Genomic DNA, 17,898 nt, shown 5'->3' with positions numbered 1-17,898 from the left:
GCCAAGAGAAATCTGGAATCCGCGATGTCAATCCAGGCATGCTCCTGCACACTTCCTCCATTGGTTGGAAGGACAATTTTCGGAGATGGGGCTACGCCAAAATCAAAGTACCCAGGTGCATCCAAGACTCCCTTGATGTGTTTCCCAGGTTGACTCGTTGGAGACTAGCAACAAAAAATATACTACTCATGCAGTCAAAGCATTTGCGACATAATTGACTTCCACATCGACTGTGCTCTCCTGGCATCCATCCCTTTTTCCTTGGTAAGGTATAACCCAAGCAGCAGACGGGTAGTATTGGCCCGAACGCAACATCTTCCAGAGACATTTGCTGAGAGGCATTCCCAACCTGCGCCTCAACTTAAACTTCCAATACATAAAACAACGATTAAAAAGATTCGCACTAAACACACACGGTTTTTGATTTCATCAGCGCCGTAGCGTACATACAACTTTCATCAGTCGCTGTTGGCTCCTTCCTAGGCCCATCTTCATGAACAGATGCCACGCTGTCGGCTGGGCTAGCGGTTAAGGGACTCTCGTTCGCCAAGAGAAATCTGGAATCCGCGACATCAATCCGGGCATGCTCCTGTACACTTCCTCCATCGGTTGGAGGACGATTTTCGGAGATGGGGCTCCGCCAAAATCAAAGTTTCGAGGTGCATCCAAGACACCCTGGATGTGTTTCTTTAGAAAATGCTGCTGCCCTGGGTAGTGTGACGCGTCATTTCGTCTGAGATTTGCACTGAGTCTTCTCTTACTAAGTACCTTTGATTGCGCAACAAATGTCCCCCAGTTGATGCTATGTGGAGTGAGGTATCAATCCTCCAAGGTTCCTATGTTCTCTTCAAGCATTTCTAGACCTTTTTTGAAGTTTGATGCTACACTAAATGCTTAGGTGATGCTTGAGGAGTTAAAGTACACATCAAAGAATCAAAGATTCCTTTTTCAATTCAGAGAATGTTATTTGAAGTTCAGATGATATTGACTTCTTGACAACATGCCAAGTTCTCAATGCTCTTCCAATGCTAAGCACTTGAAGAAGACTACAAGGACAAAGTACAAGGTAAAGAAGACCTGAGTTAAGAGATTGTGGGAGAAGCCAACTAGTTATGCATATGCCAAACAACTTGGATTTTCTGAATTCTTATCTAGCAATTTGCATCTATATGGTGAAGGTGATTTCTTTGCGTTCTAGATGCCTGTGCCAGTGTGGCAGCCCTAGAAGAGGGGCAAATGATCCATGCTACTATTGCTCTTAATGGTTGGGAGTCAGACATCATTATGGGGAATGCTCTTCTTAACATGTATGGTAAGTGTGGGAGTGTAGATGATGTGAGGGTAGTGTTTGCAGACATGCCACAGCTGAATGTGGTCTCCTGGAGTGCCACTATAACTGCGTGTGCCCAGAATGGTCACGGCAACGAGGCTTTGCAACTGTTCAGTCAAATGCTGGTTGAAGGTTTGGAGCCAAACAAGATCACCTTCATCTGCGTTGTGGATGCATGTGCAGGTGTGGCAGCCTTAGAAGAGGGTCTACTGATCCATGCCACTGTTGCTGGCAGTGGATGGGAGACTGATGTTGTTGTGGGAACAGCTTTCGTCAATATGTATGGCAAGTGCAGGAGCCTAGATGATTCAAGGGCAGTTTTTGCAGAGATGCTGCACCATGATGTGGTCTCATGGAGTGCCATGATCACTGCATGTTCCCAGAATGAGCATGGCAAGGAGGCCCTGCAGCTGTTTGGTCAAATGCAAGCAGAAGGCTTTGAACCAAACAAGATAACCTTCATCTGCATTTTGGATGCATGTGCCAGTGTGGCAGCTCTACAAGAAGGTCAGGCGATCCATGCTGCTGTTGCTGGGAATGGATGGGATCTGGATATTGTTGTGGGAAACACCCTTGTCAGTATGTATGGAAAGCATGGGAATCTAGATGATGCAAGGGCAGTGTTCACAGAGATCCCTCAGCAGGATGTTGTTTCTTGGAGCGCCATGGTCGCTGCCTGTGCACAGAATGGGCATGGCAAGGAGGCTCTGGAACTGTTTGGTCAAATGCAGGCTGAAGGCTTTAAACTGGACAAGATCACCTTCATTTGCGTAGTGGATGCATGTGCTAGTGTGGCAGCCCTAGAAGAAGGTCGAGTTATACATGCAACTGTTACTGGCAATGGATGGGAGTCAGATGTGGTGGTAGGGACAGCCCTTGTAAATATGTACGGCAAGTGTGGCAGTGTAGGTGATGCAGTGGTAGCATTTGCAGAGATGCCACAGCATGTTGTGATTTCCTGGAGTGCCATGATCTCTGCGTGTGCCCAGAATGCGCATGGCAAGGAGGCCCTGCAACTGCTGGGTGAAATGCAGGCCAAAGGCTTCCAGCTGGACAAGATCACCTTCATTTGCAGCACAAGCCGCTAATAGGAACTCTAGTAAGTTTTTAACCTAATCTGGCTGTTATATCTCGCCTAGGCATAATAGGTACTAGAATATATAGCAGGGTGCTATTAGCAGCACAAGCCGCTAATAGGAACTCTAGTAAGTTTTTAACCTAATCTGGCTGTTATATCTCGCCTAGGCATAATAGGTACTAGAATATATAGCAGGGTACTGGATTTCTCAATGACAGCCCATAGAGTCTAGCAGTGGCATGACACCCTTGACGTGGGTTATGGTGGGTATGGGATATTCTGGCTTCCTGTTGCCAGCCATGGCTTGAGAGTAGTATTAATGACCTTCAGCTCATGAGCCATCTCCTTGGATCTATGGCTGGGCACTTGGTTACAATCTGTCATCCTTGTGTCTTGAGTTGGATGCTTTGCTAGAGGTGGTTACATTCAATTGGAGCGGGTAAGGGAAATGAGCCCAAATGCGATGGCCAGATGAGCAATGCATGTCCTCTCTCTTTTCATCCACAACACAAAGCATTGAAGTATTAAGGTTTGTATCCAGCCTCCATGCACTTATACAACTCCTGCAACTTGGCATATATATTCTGGTGTTGAGAATGCGATGAGTCTCTAGATACAATTTCATGCACTACATTATTCATCTCAGCACAATTGCGACCTGGGACTATCTTCACATCATTATCCATAATTGCCTTTGCCTGTCTCATCTTTACTACATCCTCCACCCACCCTGCCTCTGCATGGATGTTTGCCAGCAAGACATGTGGTGAAGCATTCCTTGGATCTAACTCGAAAACAAAATTTGCAGCACGTACAGCCCGCTCCACATCATTATGAATTCTGCATGATGAAAGCAAGCTCAACCATGCTGAAGGCAGATGTTCAAAGGGCATACTCATGATCAGGTCCTCTGCTTCTTGTAATAGTCCTCGTCGCCCAAGGATATCGATCATGCACACATAATGCTCCACTGAGGGGATTAGTCCATGGTCATTCATAGAGACAAAGTGTTGCCTTCCATGAGCAACTAGTCCTGTGTGACTGCAAGCCGTGAGGACACAGGTGAATGTGATGTTGTTTGGCTTGAAGCCATCCGCCTGCATTTGATCAAAAAGTTGTAAGGCCTCCATGCCATGCCCATTCTGAGCACATGCAGCAATCATGGCATTCCAAGAGACCACATCCCACAGTGGCATCTGTGCAAACACTGCCCTCGCATCACCTAGGCTCCCGCACTTGCCATACATATTGATGAGGGCATTCCCCACGACGAATTCAGACTCCCATCCGTTGTTGGCAGCAGTAGCATGAATCACTCGACCCTCTTCTAAGGCAGCCACAGTAGCACATACATCCACAACGCAAATGAAGGTGATCTTGTCCAGCTGGAAGCCTTTGGCCTGCATTTCACCCAGCAGTTGCAGGGCCTCCTTGCCATGCGCATTCTGGGCACACGCAGAGATCATGGCACTCCAGGAAATCACAACATGCTGTGGCATCTCTGCAAATGCTACCACTGCATCACCTACACTGCCACACTTGCCGTACATATTTACAAGGGCTGTCCCTACCACCACATCTGACTCCCATCCATTGCCAGTAACAGTTGCATGTATAACTCGACCTTCTTCTAGGGCTGCCACACTAGCACATGCATCCACTACGCAAATGAAGGTGATCTTGTCCAGTTTAAAGCCTTCAGCCTGCATTTGACCAAACAGTTCCAGAGCCTCCTTGCCATGCCCATTCTGTGCACAGGCAGCGACCATGGCGCTCCAAGAAACAACATCCTGCTGAGGGATCTCTGTGAACACTGCCCTTGCATCATCTAGATTCCCATGCTTTCCATACATACTGACAAGGGTGTTTCCCACAACAATATCCAGATCCCATCCATTCCCAGCAACAGCAGCATGGATCGCCTGACCTTCTTGTAGAGCTGCCACACTGGCACATGCATCCAAAATGCAGATGAAGGTTATCTTGTTTGGTTCAAAGCCTTCTGCTTGCATTTGACCAAACAGCTGCAGGGCCTCCTTGCCATGCTCATTCTGGGAACATGCAGTGATCATGGCACTCCATGAGACCACATCATGGTGCAGCATCTCTGCAAAAACTGCCCTTGAATCATCTAGGCTCCTGCACTTGCCATACATATTGACGAAAGCTGTTCCCACAACAACATCAGTCTCCCATCCACTGCCAGCAACAGTGGCATGGATCAGTAGACCCTCTTCTAAGGCTGCCACACCTGCACATGCATCCACAACGCAGATGAAGGTGATCTTGTTTGGCTCCAAACCTTCAACCAGCATTTGACTGAACAGTTGCAAAGCCTCGTTGCCGTGACCATTCTGGGCACACGCAGTTATAGTGGCACTCCAGGAGACCACATTCAGCTGTGGCATGTCTGCAAACACTACCCTCACATCATCTACACTCCCACACTTACCATACATGTTAAGAAGAGCATTCCCCATAATGATGTCTGACTCCCAACCATTAAGAGCAATAGTAGCATGGATCATTTGCCCCTCTTCTAGGGCTGCCACACTGGCACAGGCATCTAGAACGCAAAGAAATCACCTTCACCATATAGATGCAAATTGCTAGATAAGAATTCAGAAAATCCAAGTTGTTTGGCATATGCATAACTAGTTGGCTTCTCCCACAATCTCTTAACTCAGGTCTTCTTTACCTTGTACTTTGTCCTTGTAGTCTTCTTCAAGTGCTTAGCATTGGAAGAGCATTGAGAACTTGGCATGTTGTCAAGAAGTCAATATCATCTGAACTTCAAATAACATTCTCTGAATTGAAAAAGGAATCTTTGATTCTTTGATGTGTACTTTAACTCCTCAAGCATCACCTAAGCATTTAGTGTAGCATCAAACTTCAAAAAAGGTCTAGAAATGCTTGAAGAGAACATAGGAACCTTGGAGGATTGATACCTCACTCCACATAGCATCAACTGGGGGACATTTGTTGCGCAATCAAAGGTACTTAGTAAGAGAAGACTCAGTGCAAATCTCAGACGAAATGACGCGTCACACTACCCAGGGCAGCAGCATTTTCTAAAGAAACACATCCAGGGTGTCTTGGATGCACCTCGAAACTTTGATTTTGGCGGAGCCCCATCTCCGAAAATCGTCCTCCAACCGATGGAGGAAGTGTACAGGAGCATGCCCGGATTGATGTCGCGGATTCCAGATTTCTCTTGGCGAACGAGAGTCCCTTAACCGCTAGCCCAGCCGACAGCGTGGCATCTGTTCATGAAGATGGGCCTAGGAAGGAGCCAACAGCGACTGATGAAAGTTGTATGTACGCTACGGCGCTGATGAAATCAAAAACCGTGTGTGTTTAGTGCGAATCTTTTTAATCGTTGTTTTATGTATTGGAAGTTTAAGTTGAGGCGCAGGTTGGGAATGCCTCTCAGCAAATGTCTCTGGAAGATGTTGCGTTCGGGCCAATACTACCCGTCTGCTGCTTGGGTTATACCTTACCAAGGAAAAAGGGATGGATGCCAGGAGAGCACAGTCGATGTGGAAGTCAATTATGTCGCAAATGCTTTGACTGCATGAGTAGTATATTTTTTGTTGCTAGTCTCCAACGAGTCAACCTGGGAAACACATCAAGGGAGTCTTGGATGCACCTGGGTACTTTGATTTTGGCGTAGCCCCATCTCCGAAAATTGTCCTTCCAACCAATGGAGGAAGTGTGCAGGAGCATGCCTGGATTGACATCGCGGATTCCAGATTTCTCTTGGCGAACGAAAGTCCCTTAACTGCCAGCCCAACCGACAGCGTGGCATCTGTTCATGAAGATGGGCCTAGGAAGGAGCCAAAAAGGTTTTAGTAGCTCTTCTCCTCGTGTTCCAGATTACCTACCATTGGTCCGGAAGTCGAGGATGGGAATACATATCGTGTGAGTTTTGGCTATGATCTGTTTTTGAATGGGAAAAGCAGCTCTCAAATACTTGTGACGAAGAGCTCTCAAAGTTTGTATAAAAGTTTTTGGGAAATGTTAATTGCAGTGAATGTAGTTATCTGATCGCACAGTGAAAGCCAATGTTAATTTATGGATGTTTAATGAGAAATTAACGAGCTAATTAACTTTATGCTTGTTTGTTATCTTAGGTTAATTTGACATTTCGGAAGTAGAGTCAAATTAATTAATTGAATTTAATTTAAAGCCGCTAATAGGAACTCTAGTAAGTTTTTAACCTAATCTGGCTGTTATATCTCGCCTAGGCATAATAGGTACTAGAATATATAGCAGGGTACTGGATTTCTCAATGACAGCCCATAGAGTCTAGCAGTGGCATGACACCCTTGACGTGGGTTATGGTGGGTATGGGATATTCTGGCTTCCTGTTGCCAGCCATGGCTTGAGAGTAGTATTAATGACCTTCAGCTCATGAGCCATCTCCTTGGATCTATGGCTGGGCACTTGGTTACAATCTGTCATCCTTGTGTCTTGAGTTGGATGCTTTGCTAGAGGTGGTTACATTCAATTGGAGCGGGTAAGGGAAATGAGCCCAAATGCGATGGCCAGATGAGCAATGCATGTCCTCTCTCTTTTCATCCACAACACAAAGCATTGAAGTATTAAGGTTTGTATCCAGCCTCCATGCACTTATACAACTCCTGCAACTTGGCATATATATTCTGGTGTTGAGAATGCGATGAGTCTCTAGATACAATTTCATGCACTACATTATTCATCTCAGCACAATTGCGACCTGGGACTATCTTCACATCATTATCCATAATTGCCTTTGCCTGTCTCATCTTTACTACATCCTCCACCCACCCTGCCTCTGCATGGATGTTTGCCAGCAAGACATGTGGTGAAGCATTCCTTGGATCTAACTCGAAAACAAAATTTGCAGCACGTACAGCCCGCTCCACATCATTATGAATTCTGCATGATGAAAGCAAGCTCAACCATGCTGAAGGCAGATGTTCAAAGGGCATACTCATGATCAGGTCCTCTGCTTCTTGTAATAGTCCTCGTCGCCCAAGGATATCGATCATGCACACATAATGCTCCACTGAGGGGATTAGTCCATGGTCATTCATAGAGACAAAGTGTTGCCTTCCATGAGCAACTAGTCCTGTGTGACTGCAAGCCGTGAGGACACAGGTGAATGTGATGTTGTTTGGCTTGAAGCCATCCGCCTGCATTTGATCAAAAAGTTATAAGGCCTCCATGCCATGCCCATTCTGAGCACATGCAGCAATCATGGCATTCCAAGAGACCACATCCCACAGTGGCATCTGTGCAAACACTGCCCTCGCATCACCTAGGCTCCCGCACTTGCCATACATATTGATGAGGGCATTCCCCACGACGAATTCAGACTCCCATCCGTTGTTGGCAGCAGTAGCATGAATCACTCGACCCTCTTCTAAGGCAGCCACAGTAGCACATACATCCACAACGCAAATGAAGGTGATCTTGTCCAGCTGGAAGCCTTTGGCCTGCATTTCACCCAGCAGTTGCAGGGCCTCCTTGCCATGCGCATTCTGGGCACACGCAGAGATCATGGCACTCCAGGAAATCACAACATGCTGTGGCATCTCTGCAAATGCTACCACTGCATCACCTACACTGCCACACTTGCCGTACATATTTACAAGGGCTGTCCCTACCACCACATCTGACTCCCATCCATTGCCAGTAACAGTTGCATGTATAACTCGACCTTCTTCTAGGGCTGCCACACTAGCACATGCATCCACTACGCAAATGAAGGTGATCTTGTCCAGTTTAAAGCCTTCAGCCTGCATTTGACCAAACAGTTCCAGAGCCTCCTTGCCATGCCCATTCTGTGCACAGGCAGCGACCATGGCGCTCCAAGAAACAACATCCTGCTGAGGGATCTCTGTGAACACTGCCCTTGCATCATCTAGATTCCCATGCTTTCCATACATACTGACAAGGGTGTTTCCCACAACAATATCCAGATCCCATCCATTCCCAGCAACAGCAGCATGGATCGCCTGACCTTCTTGTAGAGCTGCCACACTGGCACATGCATCCAAAATGCAGATGAAGGTTATCTTGTTTGGTTCAAAGCCTTCTGCTTGCATTTGACCAAACAGCTGCAGGGCCTCCTTGCCATGCTCATTCTGGGAACATGCAGTGATCATGGCACTCCATGAGACCACATCATGGTGCAGCATCTCTGCAAAAACTGCCCTTGAATCATCTAGGCTCCTGCACTTGCCATACATATTGACGAAAGCTGTTCCCACAACAACATCAGTCTCCCATCCACTGCCAGCAACAGTGGCATGGATCAGTAGACCCTCTTCTAAGGCTGCCACACCTGCACATGCATCCACAACGCAGATGAAGGTGATCTTGTTTGGCTCCAAACCTTCAACCAGCATTTGACTGAACAGTTGCAAAGCCTCGTTGCCGTGACCATTCTGGGCACACGCAGTTATAGTGGCACTCCAGGAGACCACATTCAGCTGTGGCATGTCTGCAAACACTACCCTCACATCATCTACACTCCCACACTTACCATACATGTTAAGAAGAGCATTCCCCATAATGATGTCTGACTCCCAACCATTAAGAGCAATAGTAGCATGGATCATTTGCCCCTCTTCTAGGGCTGCCACACTGGCACAGGCATCTAGAACGCAAAGAAATCACCTTCACCATATAGATGCAAATTGCTAGATAAGAATTCAGAAAATCCAAGTTGTTTGGCATATGCATAACTAGTTGGCTTCTCCCACAATCTCTTAACTCAGGTCTTCTTTACCTTGTACTTTGTCCTTGTAGTCTTCTTCAAGTGCTTAGCATTGGAAGAGCATTGAGAACTTGGCATGTTGTCAAGAAGTCAATATCATCTGAACTTCAAATAACATTCTCTGAATTGAAAAAGGAATCTTTGATTCTTTGATGTGTACTTTAACTCCTCAAGCATCACCTAAGCATTTAGTGTAGCATCAAACTTCAAAAAAGGTCTAGAAATGCTTGAAGAGAACATAGGAACCTTGGAGGATTGATACCTCACTCCACATAGCATCAACTGGGGGACATTTGTTGCGCAATCAAAGGTACTTAGTAAGAGAAGACTCAGTGCAAATCTCAGACGAAATGACGCGTCACACTACCCAGGGCAGCAGCATTTTCTAAAGAAACACATCCAGGGTGTCTTGGATGCACCTCGAAACTTTGATTTTGGCGGAGCCCCATCTCCGAAAATCGTCCTCCAACCGATGGAGGAAGTGTACAGGAGCATGCCCGGATTGATGTCGTGGATTCCAGATTTCTCTTGGCGAACGAGAGTCCCTTAACCGCTAGCCCAGCCGACAGCGTGGCATCTGTTCATGAAGATGGGCCTAGGAAGGAGCCAACAGCGACTGATGAAAGTTGTATGTACGCTACGGCGCTGATGAAATCAAAAACCGTGTGTGTTTAGTGCGAATCTTTTTAATCGTTGTTTTATGTATTGGAAGTTTAAGTTGAGGCGCAGGTTGGGAATGCCTCTCAGCAAATGTCTCTGGAAGATGTTGCGTTCGGGCCAATACTACCCGTCTGCTGCTTGGGTTATACCTTACCAAGGAAAAAGGGATGGATGCCAGGAGAGCACAGTCGATGTGGAAGTCAATTATGTCGCAAATGCTTTGACTGCATGAGTAGTATATTTTTTGTTGCTAGTCTCCAACGAGTCAACCTGGGAAACACATCAAGGGAGTCTTGGATGCACCTGGGTACTTTGATTTTGGCGTAGCCCCATCTCCGAAAATTGTCCTTCCAACCAATGGAGGAAGTGTGCAGGAGCATGCCTGGATTGACATCGCGGATTCCAGATTTCTCTTGGCGAACGAAAGTCCCTTAACTGCCAGCCCAACCGACAGCGTGGCATCTGTTCATGAAGATGGGCCTAGGAAGGAGCCAAAAAGGTTTTAGTAGCTCTTCTCCTCGTGTTCCAGATTACCTACCATTGGTCCGGAAGTCGAGGATGGGAATACATATCGTGTGAGTTTTGGCTATGATCTGTTTTTGAATGGGAAAAGCAGCTCTCAAATACTTGTGACGAAGAGCTCTCAAAGTTTGTATAAAAGTTTTTGGGAAATGTTAATTGCAGTGAATGTAGTTATCTGATCGCACAGTGAAAGCCAATGTTAATTTATGGATGTTTAATGAGAAATTAACGAGCTAATTAACTTTATGCTTGTTTGTTATCTTAGGTTAATTTGACATTTCGGAAGTAGAGTCAAATTAATTAATTGAATTTAATTTAAAGCCGCTAATAGGAACTCTAGTAAGTTTTTAACCTAATCTGGCTGTTATATCTCGCCTAGGCATAATAGGTACTAGAATATATAGCAGGGTACTGGATTTCTCAATGACAGCCCATAGAGTCTAGCAGTGGCATGACACCCTTGACGTGGGTTATGGTGGGTATGGGATATTCTGGCTTCCTGTTGCCAGCCATGGCTTGAGAGTAGTATTAATGACCTTCAGCTCATGAGCCATCTCCTTGGATCTATGGCTGGGCACTTGGTTACAATCTGTCATCCTTGTGTCTTGAGTTGGATGCTTTGCTAGAGGTGGTTACATTCAATTGGAGCGGGTAAGGGAAATGAGCCCAAATGCGATGGCCAGATGAGCAATGCATGTCCTCTCTCTTTTCATCCACAACACAAAGCATTGAAGTATTAAGGTTTGTATCCAGCCTCCATGCACTTATACAACTCCTGCAACTTGGCATATATATTCTGGTGTTGAGAATGCGATGAGTCTCTAGATACAATTTCATGCACTACATTATTCATCTCAGCACAATTGCGACCTGGGACTATCTTCACATCATTATCCATAATTGCCTTTGCCTGTCTCATCTTTACTACATCCTCCACCCACCCTGCCTCTGCATGGATGTTTGCCAGCAAGACATGTGGTGAAGCATTCCTTGGATCTAACTCGAAAACAAAATTTGCAGCACGTACAGCCCGCTCCACATCATTATGAATTCTGCATGATGAAAGCAAGCTCAACCATGCTGAAGGCAGATGTTCAAAGGGCATACTCATGATCAGGTCCTCTGCTTCTTGTAATAGTCCTCGTCGCCCAAGGATATCGATCATGCACACATAATGCTCCACTGAGGGGATTAGTCCATGGTCATTCATAGAGACAAAGTGTTGCCTTCCATGAGCAACTAGTCCTGTGTGACTGCAAGCCGTGAGGACACAGGTGAATGTGATGTTGTTTGGCTTGAAGCCATCCGCCTGCATTTGATCAAAAAGTTGTAAGGCCTCCATGCCATGCCCATTCTGAGCACATGCAGCAATCATGGCATTCCAAGAGACCACATCCCACAGTGGCATCTGTGCAAACACTGCCCTCGCATCACCTAGGCTCCCGCACTTGCCATACATATTGATGAGGGCATTCCCCACGACGAATTCAGACTCCCATCCGTTGTTGGCAGCAGTAGCATGAATCACTCGACCCTCTTCTAAGGCAGCCACAGTAGCACATACATCCACAACGCAAATGAAGGTGATCTTGTCCAGCTGGAAGCCTTTGGCCTGCATTTCACCCAGCAGTTGCAGGGCCTCCTTGCCATGCGCATTCTGGGCACACGCAGAGATCATGGCACTCCAGGAAATCACAACATGCTGTGGCATCTCTGCAAATGCTACCACTGCATCACCTACACTGCCACACTTGCCGTACATATTTACAAGGGCTGTCCCTACCACCACATCTGACTCCCATCCATTGCCAGTAACAGTTGCATGTATAACTCGACCTTCTTCTAGGGCTGCCACACTAGCACATGCATCCACTACGCAAATGAAGGTGATCTTGTCCAGTTTAAAGCCTTCAGCCTGCATTTGACCAAACAGTTCCAGAGCCTCCTTGCCATGCCCATTCTGTGCACAGGCAGCGACCATGGCGCTCCAAGAAACAACATCCTGCTGAGGGATCTCTGTGAACACTGCCCTTGCATCATCTAGATTCCCATGCTTTCCATACATACTGACAAGGGTGTTTCCCACAACAATATCCAGATCCCATCCATTCCCAGCAACAGCAGCATGGATCGCCTGACCTTCTTGTAGAGCTGCCACACTGGCACATGCATCCAAAATGCAGATGAAGGTTATCTTGTTTGGTTCAAAGCCTTCTGCTTGCATTTGACCAAACAGCTGCAGGGCCTCCTTGCCATGCTCATTCTGGGAACATGCAGTGATCATGGCACTCCATGAGACCACATCATGGTGCAGCATCTCTGCAAAAACTGCCCTTGAATCATCTAGGCTCCTGCACTTGCCATACATATTGACGAAAGCTGTTCCCACAACAACATCAGTCTCCCATCCACTGCCAGCAACAGTGGCATGGATCAGTAGACCCTCTTCTAAGGCTGCCACACCTGCACATGCATCCACAACGCAGATGAAGGTGATCTTGTTTGGCTCCAAACCTTCAACCAGCATTTGACTGAACAGTTGCAAAGCCTCGTTGCCGTGACCATTCTGGGCACACGCAGTTATAGTGGCACTCCAGGAGACCACATTCAGCTGTGGCATGTCTGCAAACACTACCCTCACATCATCTACACTCCCACACTTACCATACATGTTAAGAAGAGCATTCCCCATAATGATGTCTGACTCCCAACCATTAAGAGCAATAGTAGCATGGATCATTTGCCCCTCTTCTAGGGCTGCCACACTGGCACAGGCATCTAGAACGCAAATAAAAGTGACCCTGTTTGGGTCGAAGCCTTCGGTGTGCATTCTACTAAACAGTTGCAAAGCTTCCTTGCCATGACCGTTCTGGGCAGTTGCAGCTATCATGGAATTCCAGGAGACCACATTATGCCGGGGCATCTCTGCAAACAATGTCCTTGCTTCATCCAGGAACCCATTCCTGGCACAGGTTGCAATCATGGTATTCCAAGAGCAGTAATCCCGATGGACTATTGTGTCAAACACAGCACGTGCATTCTTCAGACTTCCACACTTGCTGACATTCGGACGAGAAGGTTGGCCAAAAAATTGTCGCAAGCATATCCACGTCCGCTCATATGTTCGTGCACACATTTGCCCAAGGAAAGGGTCTTGGCAATGGTGCATCGCCGCAAGAGCAAAGCATAAGTAGCTTGATCTGTCTCTGGACCCAGCTGACCAAGGATGTCCGCATTCAATCTTTCAGGATCGCCGTTCCACCCAATATGGGGCATTGTGGCTGATCCCAGGGACACGCTGTTATGCCCACCAAAGTCTATATTCATATCCTTAGTCCGAGGGCTATGGCAGGGGGCATGCGAAATATTCGAGCTTGAACTTACTACTCTGTGTGGTCGCCTTCTCTCCAAGGACAGAGGCTCCATTGGAAGTTTAGGCATGAGGGATGGTGAACAACAGAGAAGTTGGTCCATAGGGTTGATGTTGTTGCCGGAATTGAGAGAATGAGAGCATTCTCCAAAGGCTGAAACGTCAAAACTCCGCACAGCGTACCTCTTTCAACCATGGGTATGCCGCTCTGCAGCAAATTCCTTCCGAGCCATGGTTGTGTGTGCCCCTCGTTTCTGAATGGATATGCCTCCCTCCACAATAAAGGCAAGAGCTTCAATGAATCAACACCTCATCTTCACTTGAGCTCCTCTGAGAATTGCTTCCAACGCTTTAGCCTACATCTATGATGCTGCACGTTGAACACATCCGCTACCATGAGAAAACAAGCATTTGGGGTGCTACCGTTAAAATGGAGAGCTAGAATTGTAGGGGTTTAAGGGTGAAAAATCTAACTAATAGTTTTGGGTTGAGACTAGGAGCAACCCTGGCAATAAAATCAAAGTATCAATTATTAACTTCGAAGGTACCATTCACCTCCATGTTTTATGTGGGCTCTTGGTAGGGAATGTGTTCAATATACAACATGCGAGACGTAGGGTGACGTAGGCTACCTCAAGTGAAGATGAGGTGTTGATTCATTGAACTGCGTGGAAGCTCTTGCGTTCATTGTTTTGAAAAGGAATAAAGGGGTTAGGAAAGGGTATAAAGTTTAGGAAAGGTGGAGTCCTAAGAGAAAATGGAGAGTTAGTCTTCTTCACCGATTGTAGGGTGTAAGGGCTTGCACATCTAGTTGGGACTTTGAGGGTTGAATATTAGATTGGGAGTGAGAGAAAAGGGTTTAGAAAGTAGAATGGTTTTGGATGGTAGTTTTGGGAGAGAACGATAGAGGGAGTATTGCATGAGATGCAGGGGGATTACAATGGCTTGAGGGTAGATTATGAGAGTTGTAGGATTAGCACATGTTATCACATGTTGATAGTGTTGAGGGGACACTAAGAGTACTTGAGAACAAGTATACAAGAATGAGTTGAATACACTGTTCAAAGAGTGAATGGAGTACATACATGAGCTTCATACCCTTACTCTTGTTGATTGCAAGAGTTGTAGTGTTAGAACATGCTATCAAGAGTACAAAAGAGTGAGTCTGTAGAGTGTGGGCTTCATTGCATTATAAAGTATTTATCCATGAGCGTGACACCCTTACTTTTGTTGGCATGGCTCAACTCTCTTACTCTTGCTTCCATGGCACTCACCAAGGATTTCTCTCTCTATGCACGGCATCTAGCAAGTCTCTCTATGTAAGGCATTTAGCAACAAAATTCTCTCAAACAATTTTTGACCAAAATCGGCAAATGTGCTGAGAGTGTTTTGCTATATTTTTTTATTCTACTAAATGATGCGAATTATGCTCTTAATCTCTTCTTATTATACAAGCAAAGCTATGCCACTGCTCAACAATCTATTGATTGCTCCTTGATTGGTCTACTGAATTGCCAAGTCGTGCTCCGATACGTAATTCGTTCGTCTGTGTGCCTATGTTTGAAAGGCATGAGCTGAATTTATTGGTGTTGTGATGACGTGCTCAAGTAGACAATGGACGTGATCTCTATCTCATGCGATGTGAGGGAAGCAAAGGCTATGATATTGTGAGGAGCAGATTGAAGGGAATGCTTGCTTTCAAAGGCCATGGGATCTGCCACTAAAAGCAAAAAAAGTCGAGGCATGGAAAGAAAGGATATCAGCTTGTGATCCAAACTTCCATGTCATGTGACTAAGAAGAAGCGTCCAACTTTCTTTCCTGTCCTTCACATTGTACATCTTTTGGAAGCCAAAGAATGCATCAAGTCCATCCATATGATCCCATGGACCTGTCTTCTTAGCCACCTCTTTATGTTCAGCAGAGCAATCAAGATTTTTTATGCACATGGCCCTTTCACCTAGTTCATGTATAGCTCTTTCGGCCTAACAAATTTCTTGGGGTAAAGAAGACCTCCATATCCTATGGAAGGAGGCCGTTGCATCCCCATGTCAGCCATGTACCAGTATTTTGGATTGTAGCTTCTCAAACGTATCCTTTAAATCTTAGCCCATTGCTATCTCTACAACTGAACAATCGTGGGTCAACCTACTCCTTTGGTGAAAGTCACCTACATGTACTTCTTCAGTGTGATATATATATATATATACCCTGCTTCCATTGATGTGCTGCACAAGACCAAAACATAATTCCCTAGACTCAAAAGGGTCACTGGGATACTCCAAGTTCTTGGATGGCAGGCTTGGAGAATCTCAAATAAAGCTTGATGTGAGCTATGGTATCTGCCATGGAGTCATTTCGAAGAAGTCTCCGAAGGAGAATGTAAGAAGTTTTGTAGGAGCAAAACAATGCTACTATCAAAAGGACTTTACCTTGTCCTTACATCGCATGTCAAAAAGACTTTCCCAATCTTCTTACACTCCATGGCTGCCTACCATGACGGTTTGTCTCTGCTTTCTGTCAATTAACGAACCCTCATATACGAACCCTCATACAATCTAAAAGGTAGAAGATTAACTTTCGAGCATTTCTGTGACCCTCTTAAAATTGAGTCATTCTTGCTCACTCCTTCCAAAATTTTCCTACCAAAATAAAGCAAAAAATCCACATGATTAGATTTTCATGAAGATCAATGCTAAGTGATTGTGACACATGGCTTCATGAACACTTAGAAAATGAAAACTTCCCTCTAGGCTACATTAGGAAAGAAGGGAGCTCATTTTGGGGCCCTGTAAGAAATTCAAAATCTCTTCTTTTTTCTTTTGTCCACAATATGAAAAATAATAAAATACTCAATAAAATATATACAAGTACTAAAAACATGTCAGAGGAATGAGGAATAAAATATGAGACTATTGACATCATGTCAGAGGATGGAGGAATAATGATATTCTTCTATATTCAACACTCATATTCCATGAGCTTTTGCATTCAATGCTCCTATAAGCCACTTCTTTCTTTGATTGATTTTGGAGCCATCTTGGCGATCCAATTAACTTCTCTATTAGGACCACATAACTAATCTTGTCATACCCTTGTTTTTCAAACTTTCCAAAGCTTATCACCATCAACAACACTTTGCTTTATGAAAAGGTGATGAGATTGTGAAGCAAAGGGACAATGTTGCTTGGAAAATGGTAGTGTGCAATGACAACACTATAGAACAGTCCAACAAGAGATGACACCACCATCTTCATATTGACTTAGCGGAACAATATGTGCATCCATCAAAATGAAAGTATGTAGGTGCCATGCAAAGAGAGAACATGATGAGAGGTGGCTTACAACATATCAACTTATGGTGTGATGGAAACATTTATCCAAAATGTCTAATAAAAATGATACTCCTCCATTTTCCAATTCAACAACATTGCTGAAGTTTGTGGCTGACGAAAATAAAGGTATGCATGGATATATCATAGCTCAATTTGAAGTTGCACAAATGTATAATTGTTTATATAAGTAAGAGGCAACCATAAAATGCAACAAATAATCAAAAGTCTAGATTGAAAGATCAACTATAGAATGAAATTGGAGAACATACAAAGATAAAGGAGAAGCTGCCGCAAAAGCAAGAACAAAAGCAACTCCTTTGGGGGATAAGCTTAGAAATAGAAAATTTTGCAACATTGAAAAATTGAAAGGGATTACAAAAAATTGGTAAGACCTTCACAAAGAAATCACCTTCACCATATAGATGCAAATTGCTAGATAAGAATTCAGAAAATCCAAGTTGTTTGGCATATGCATAACTAGTTGGCTTCTCCCACAATCTCTTAACTCAGGTCTTCTTTACCTTGTACTTTGTCCTTGTAGTCTTCTTCAAGTGCTTAGCATTGGAAGAGCATTGAGAACTTGGCATGTTGTCAAGAAGTCAATATCATCTGAACTTCAAATAACATTCTCTGAATTGAAAAAGGAATCTTTGATTCTTTGATGTGTACTTTAACTCCTCAAGCATCACCTAAGCATTTAGTGTAGCATCAAACTTCAAAAAAGGTCTAGAAATGCTTGAAGAGAACATAGGAACCTTGGAGGATTGATACCTCACTCCACATAGCATCAACTGGGGGACATTTGTTGCGCAATCAAAGGTACTTAGTAAGAGAAGACT

The 17,898-nt window shown here is 45.0% G+C and overlaps 4 protein-coding genes across 4 annotated transcripts; 1 reads left to right on the top strand and 3 right to left on the bottom strand.

Moving 5' to 3' along the window:
* The first annotated feature begins 1,284 nt into the window (after window positions 1-1,284).
* On the top strand, window positions 1,285-2,418 carry LOC147904937 (pentatricopeptide repeat-containing protein At2g33680-like). Its single transcript, XM_087392916.1, has 3 exons — window positions 1,285-2,026; window positions 2,186-2,280; window positions 2,365-2,418. The coding sequence occupies exons 1-3, from the start codon at window positions 1,285-1,287 to the stop codon at window positions 2,416-2,418; spliced, it is 891 nt and encodes a 296-aa protein (XP_087249042.1).
* Window positions 2,419-2,932: 514 nt separating this feature from the next.
* Window positions 2,933-4,888, bottom strand: LOC147904936 (pentatricopeptide repeat-containing protein At1g11290, chloroplastic-like). The gene is made up of 4 exons (XM_087392904.1): window positions 4,147-4,888; window positions 3,893-3,987; window positions 3,587-3,808; window positions 2,933-3,505 (listed from the first exon to the last, which is right to left on the bottom strand). Exons 1-4 carry the CDS (start codon window positions 4,886-4,888, stop codon window positions 2,933-2,935), a joined length of 1,632 nt encoding a protein of 543 aa, XP_087249030.1.
* Window positions 4,889-7,012: 2,124 nt separating this feature from the next.
* On the bottom strand, window positions 7,013-8,968 carry LOC147904935 (pentatricopeptide repeat-containing protein At1g11290, chloroplastic-like). The gene is made up of 4 exons (XM_087392897.1): window positions 8,227-8,968; window positions 7,973-8,067; window positions 7,667-7,888; window positions 7,013-7,585 (listed from the first exon to the last, which is right to left on the bottom strand). The coding sequence occupies exons 1-4, from the start codon at window positions 8,966-8,968 to the stop codon at window positions 7,013-7,015; spliced, it is 1,632 nt and encodes a 543-aa protein (XP_087249023.1).
* Window positions 8,969-11,092: 2,124 nt separating this feature from the next.
* LOC147904934 (pentatricopeptide repeat-containing protein At1g11290, chloroplastic-like) lies at window positions 11,093-13,525 on the bottom strand. Its single transcript, XM_087392887.1, has 4 exons — window positions 12,307-13,525; window positions 12,053-12,147; window positions 11,747-11,968; window positions 11,093-11,665 (listed from the first exon to the last, which is right to left on the bottom strand). Exons 1-4 carry the CDS (start codon window positions 13,523-13,525, stop codon window positions 11,093-11,095), a joined length of 2,109 nt encoding a protein of 702 aa, XP_087249013.1.
* Between the last annotated feature and the right edge of the window lie 4,373 nt (window positions 13,526-17,898).

The sequence above is a fragment of the Dipteris shenzhenensis genome, chromosome 2 (genome assembly GCF_047967505.1).
Source record: "Dipteris shenzhenensis isolate YYH24624 ecotype China chromosome 2, Dip_SZ_1.0, whole genome shotgun sequence".
NCBI classification, from domain to species: domain Eukaryota; kingdom Viridiplantae; phylum Streptophyta; class Polypodiopsida; order Gleicheniales; family Dipteridaceae; genus Dipteris; species Dipteris shenzhenensis.
This window is presented reverse-complemented; position numbering and strand designations above follow the sequence as displayed.

Coding starts and splice junctions, on each gene's coding strand:
- LOC147904937 (XM_087392916.1), top strand. CDS start 1,285: ATGGGGAATGCTCTTCTTAACATGTATGGTAAGTGTGGGAGTGTAGAT. Junction 2,027..2,185: donor CTGTGCACAGAATGGGCATG/GCAAGGAGGCTC, acceptor GATGGGAGTCAG/ATGTGGTGGTAGGGACAGCC. Junction 2,281..2,364: donor CAGAGATGCCACAGCATGTT/GTGATTTCCTGG, acceptor GGTGAAATGCAG/GCCAAAGGCTTCCAGCTGGA.
- LOC147904936 (XM_087392904.1), bottom strand. CDS start 4,888: ATGGGGAATGCTCTTCTTAACATGTATGGTAAGTGTGGGAGTGTAGAT. Junction 3,988..4,146: donor CTGTGCACAGAATGGGCATG/GCAAGGAGGCTC, acceptor GATGGGAGTCAG/ATGTGGTGGTAGGGACAGCC. Junction 3,506..3,586: donor AGATGCCACTGTGGGATGTG/GTCTCTTGGAAT, acceptor GATCAAATGCAG/GCGGATGGCTTCAAGCCAAA.
- LOC147904935 (XM_087392897.1), bottom strand. CDS start 8,968: ATGGGGAATGCTCTTCTTAACATGTATGGTAAGTGTGGGAGTGTAGAT. Junction 8,068..8,226: donor CTGTGCACAGAATGGGCATG/GCAAGGAGGCTC, acceptor GATGGGAGTCAG/ATGTGGTGGTAGGGACAGCC. Junction 7,889..7,972: donor CAGAGATGCCACAGCATGTT/GTGATTTCCTGG, acceptor GGTGAAATGCAG/GCCAAAGGCTTCCAGCTGGA.
- LOC147904934 (XM_087392887.1), bottom strand. CDS start 13,525: ATGCACCATTGCCAAGACCCTTTCCTTGGGCAAATGTGTGCACGAACA. Junction 11,969..12,052: donor CAGAGATGCCACAGCATGTT/GTGATTTCCTGG, acceptor GGTGAAATGCAG/GCCAAAGGCTTCCAGCTGGA. Junction 11,666..11,746: donor AGATGCCACTGTGGGATGTG/GTCTCTTGGAAT, acceptor GATCAAATGCAG/GCGGATGGCTTCAAGCCAAA.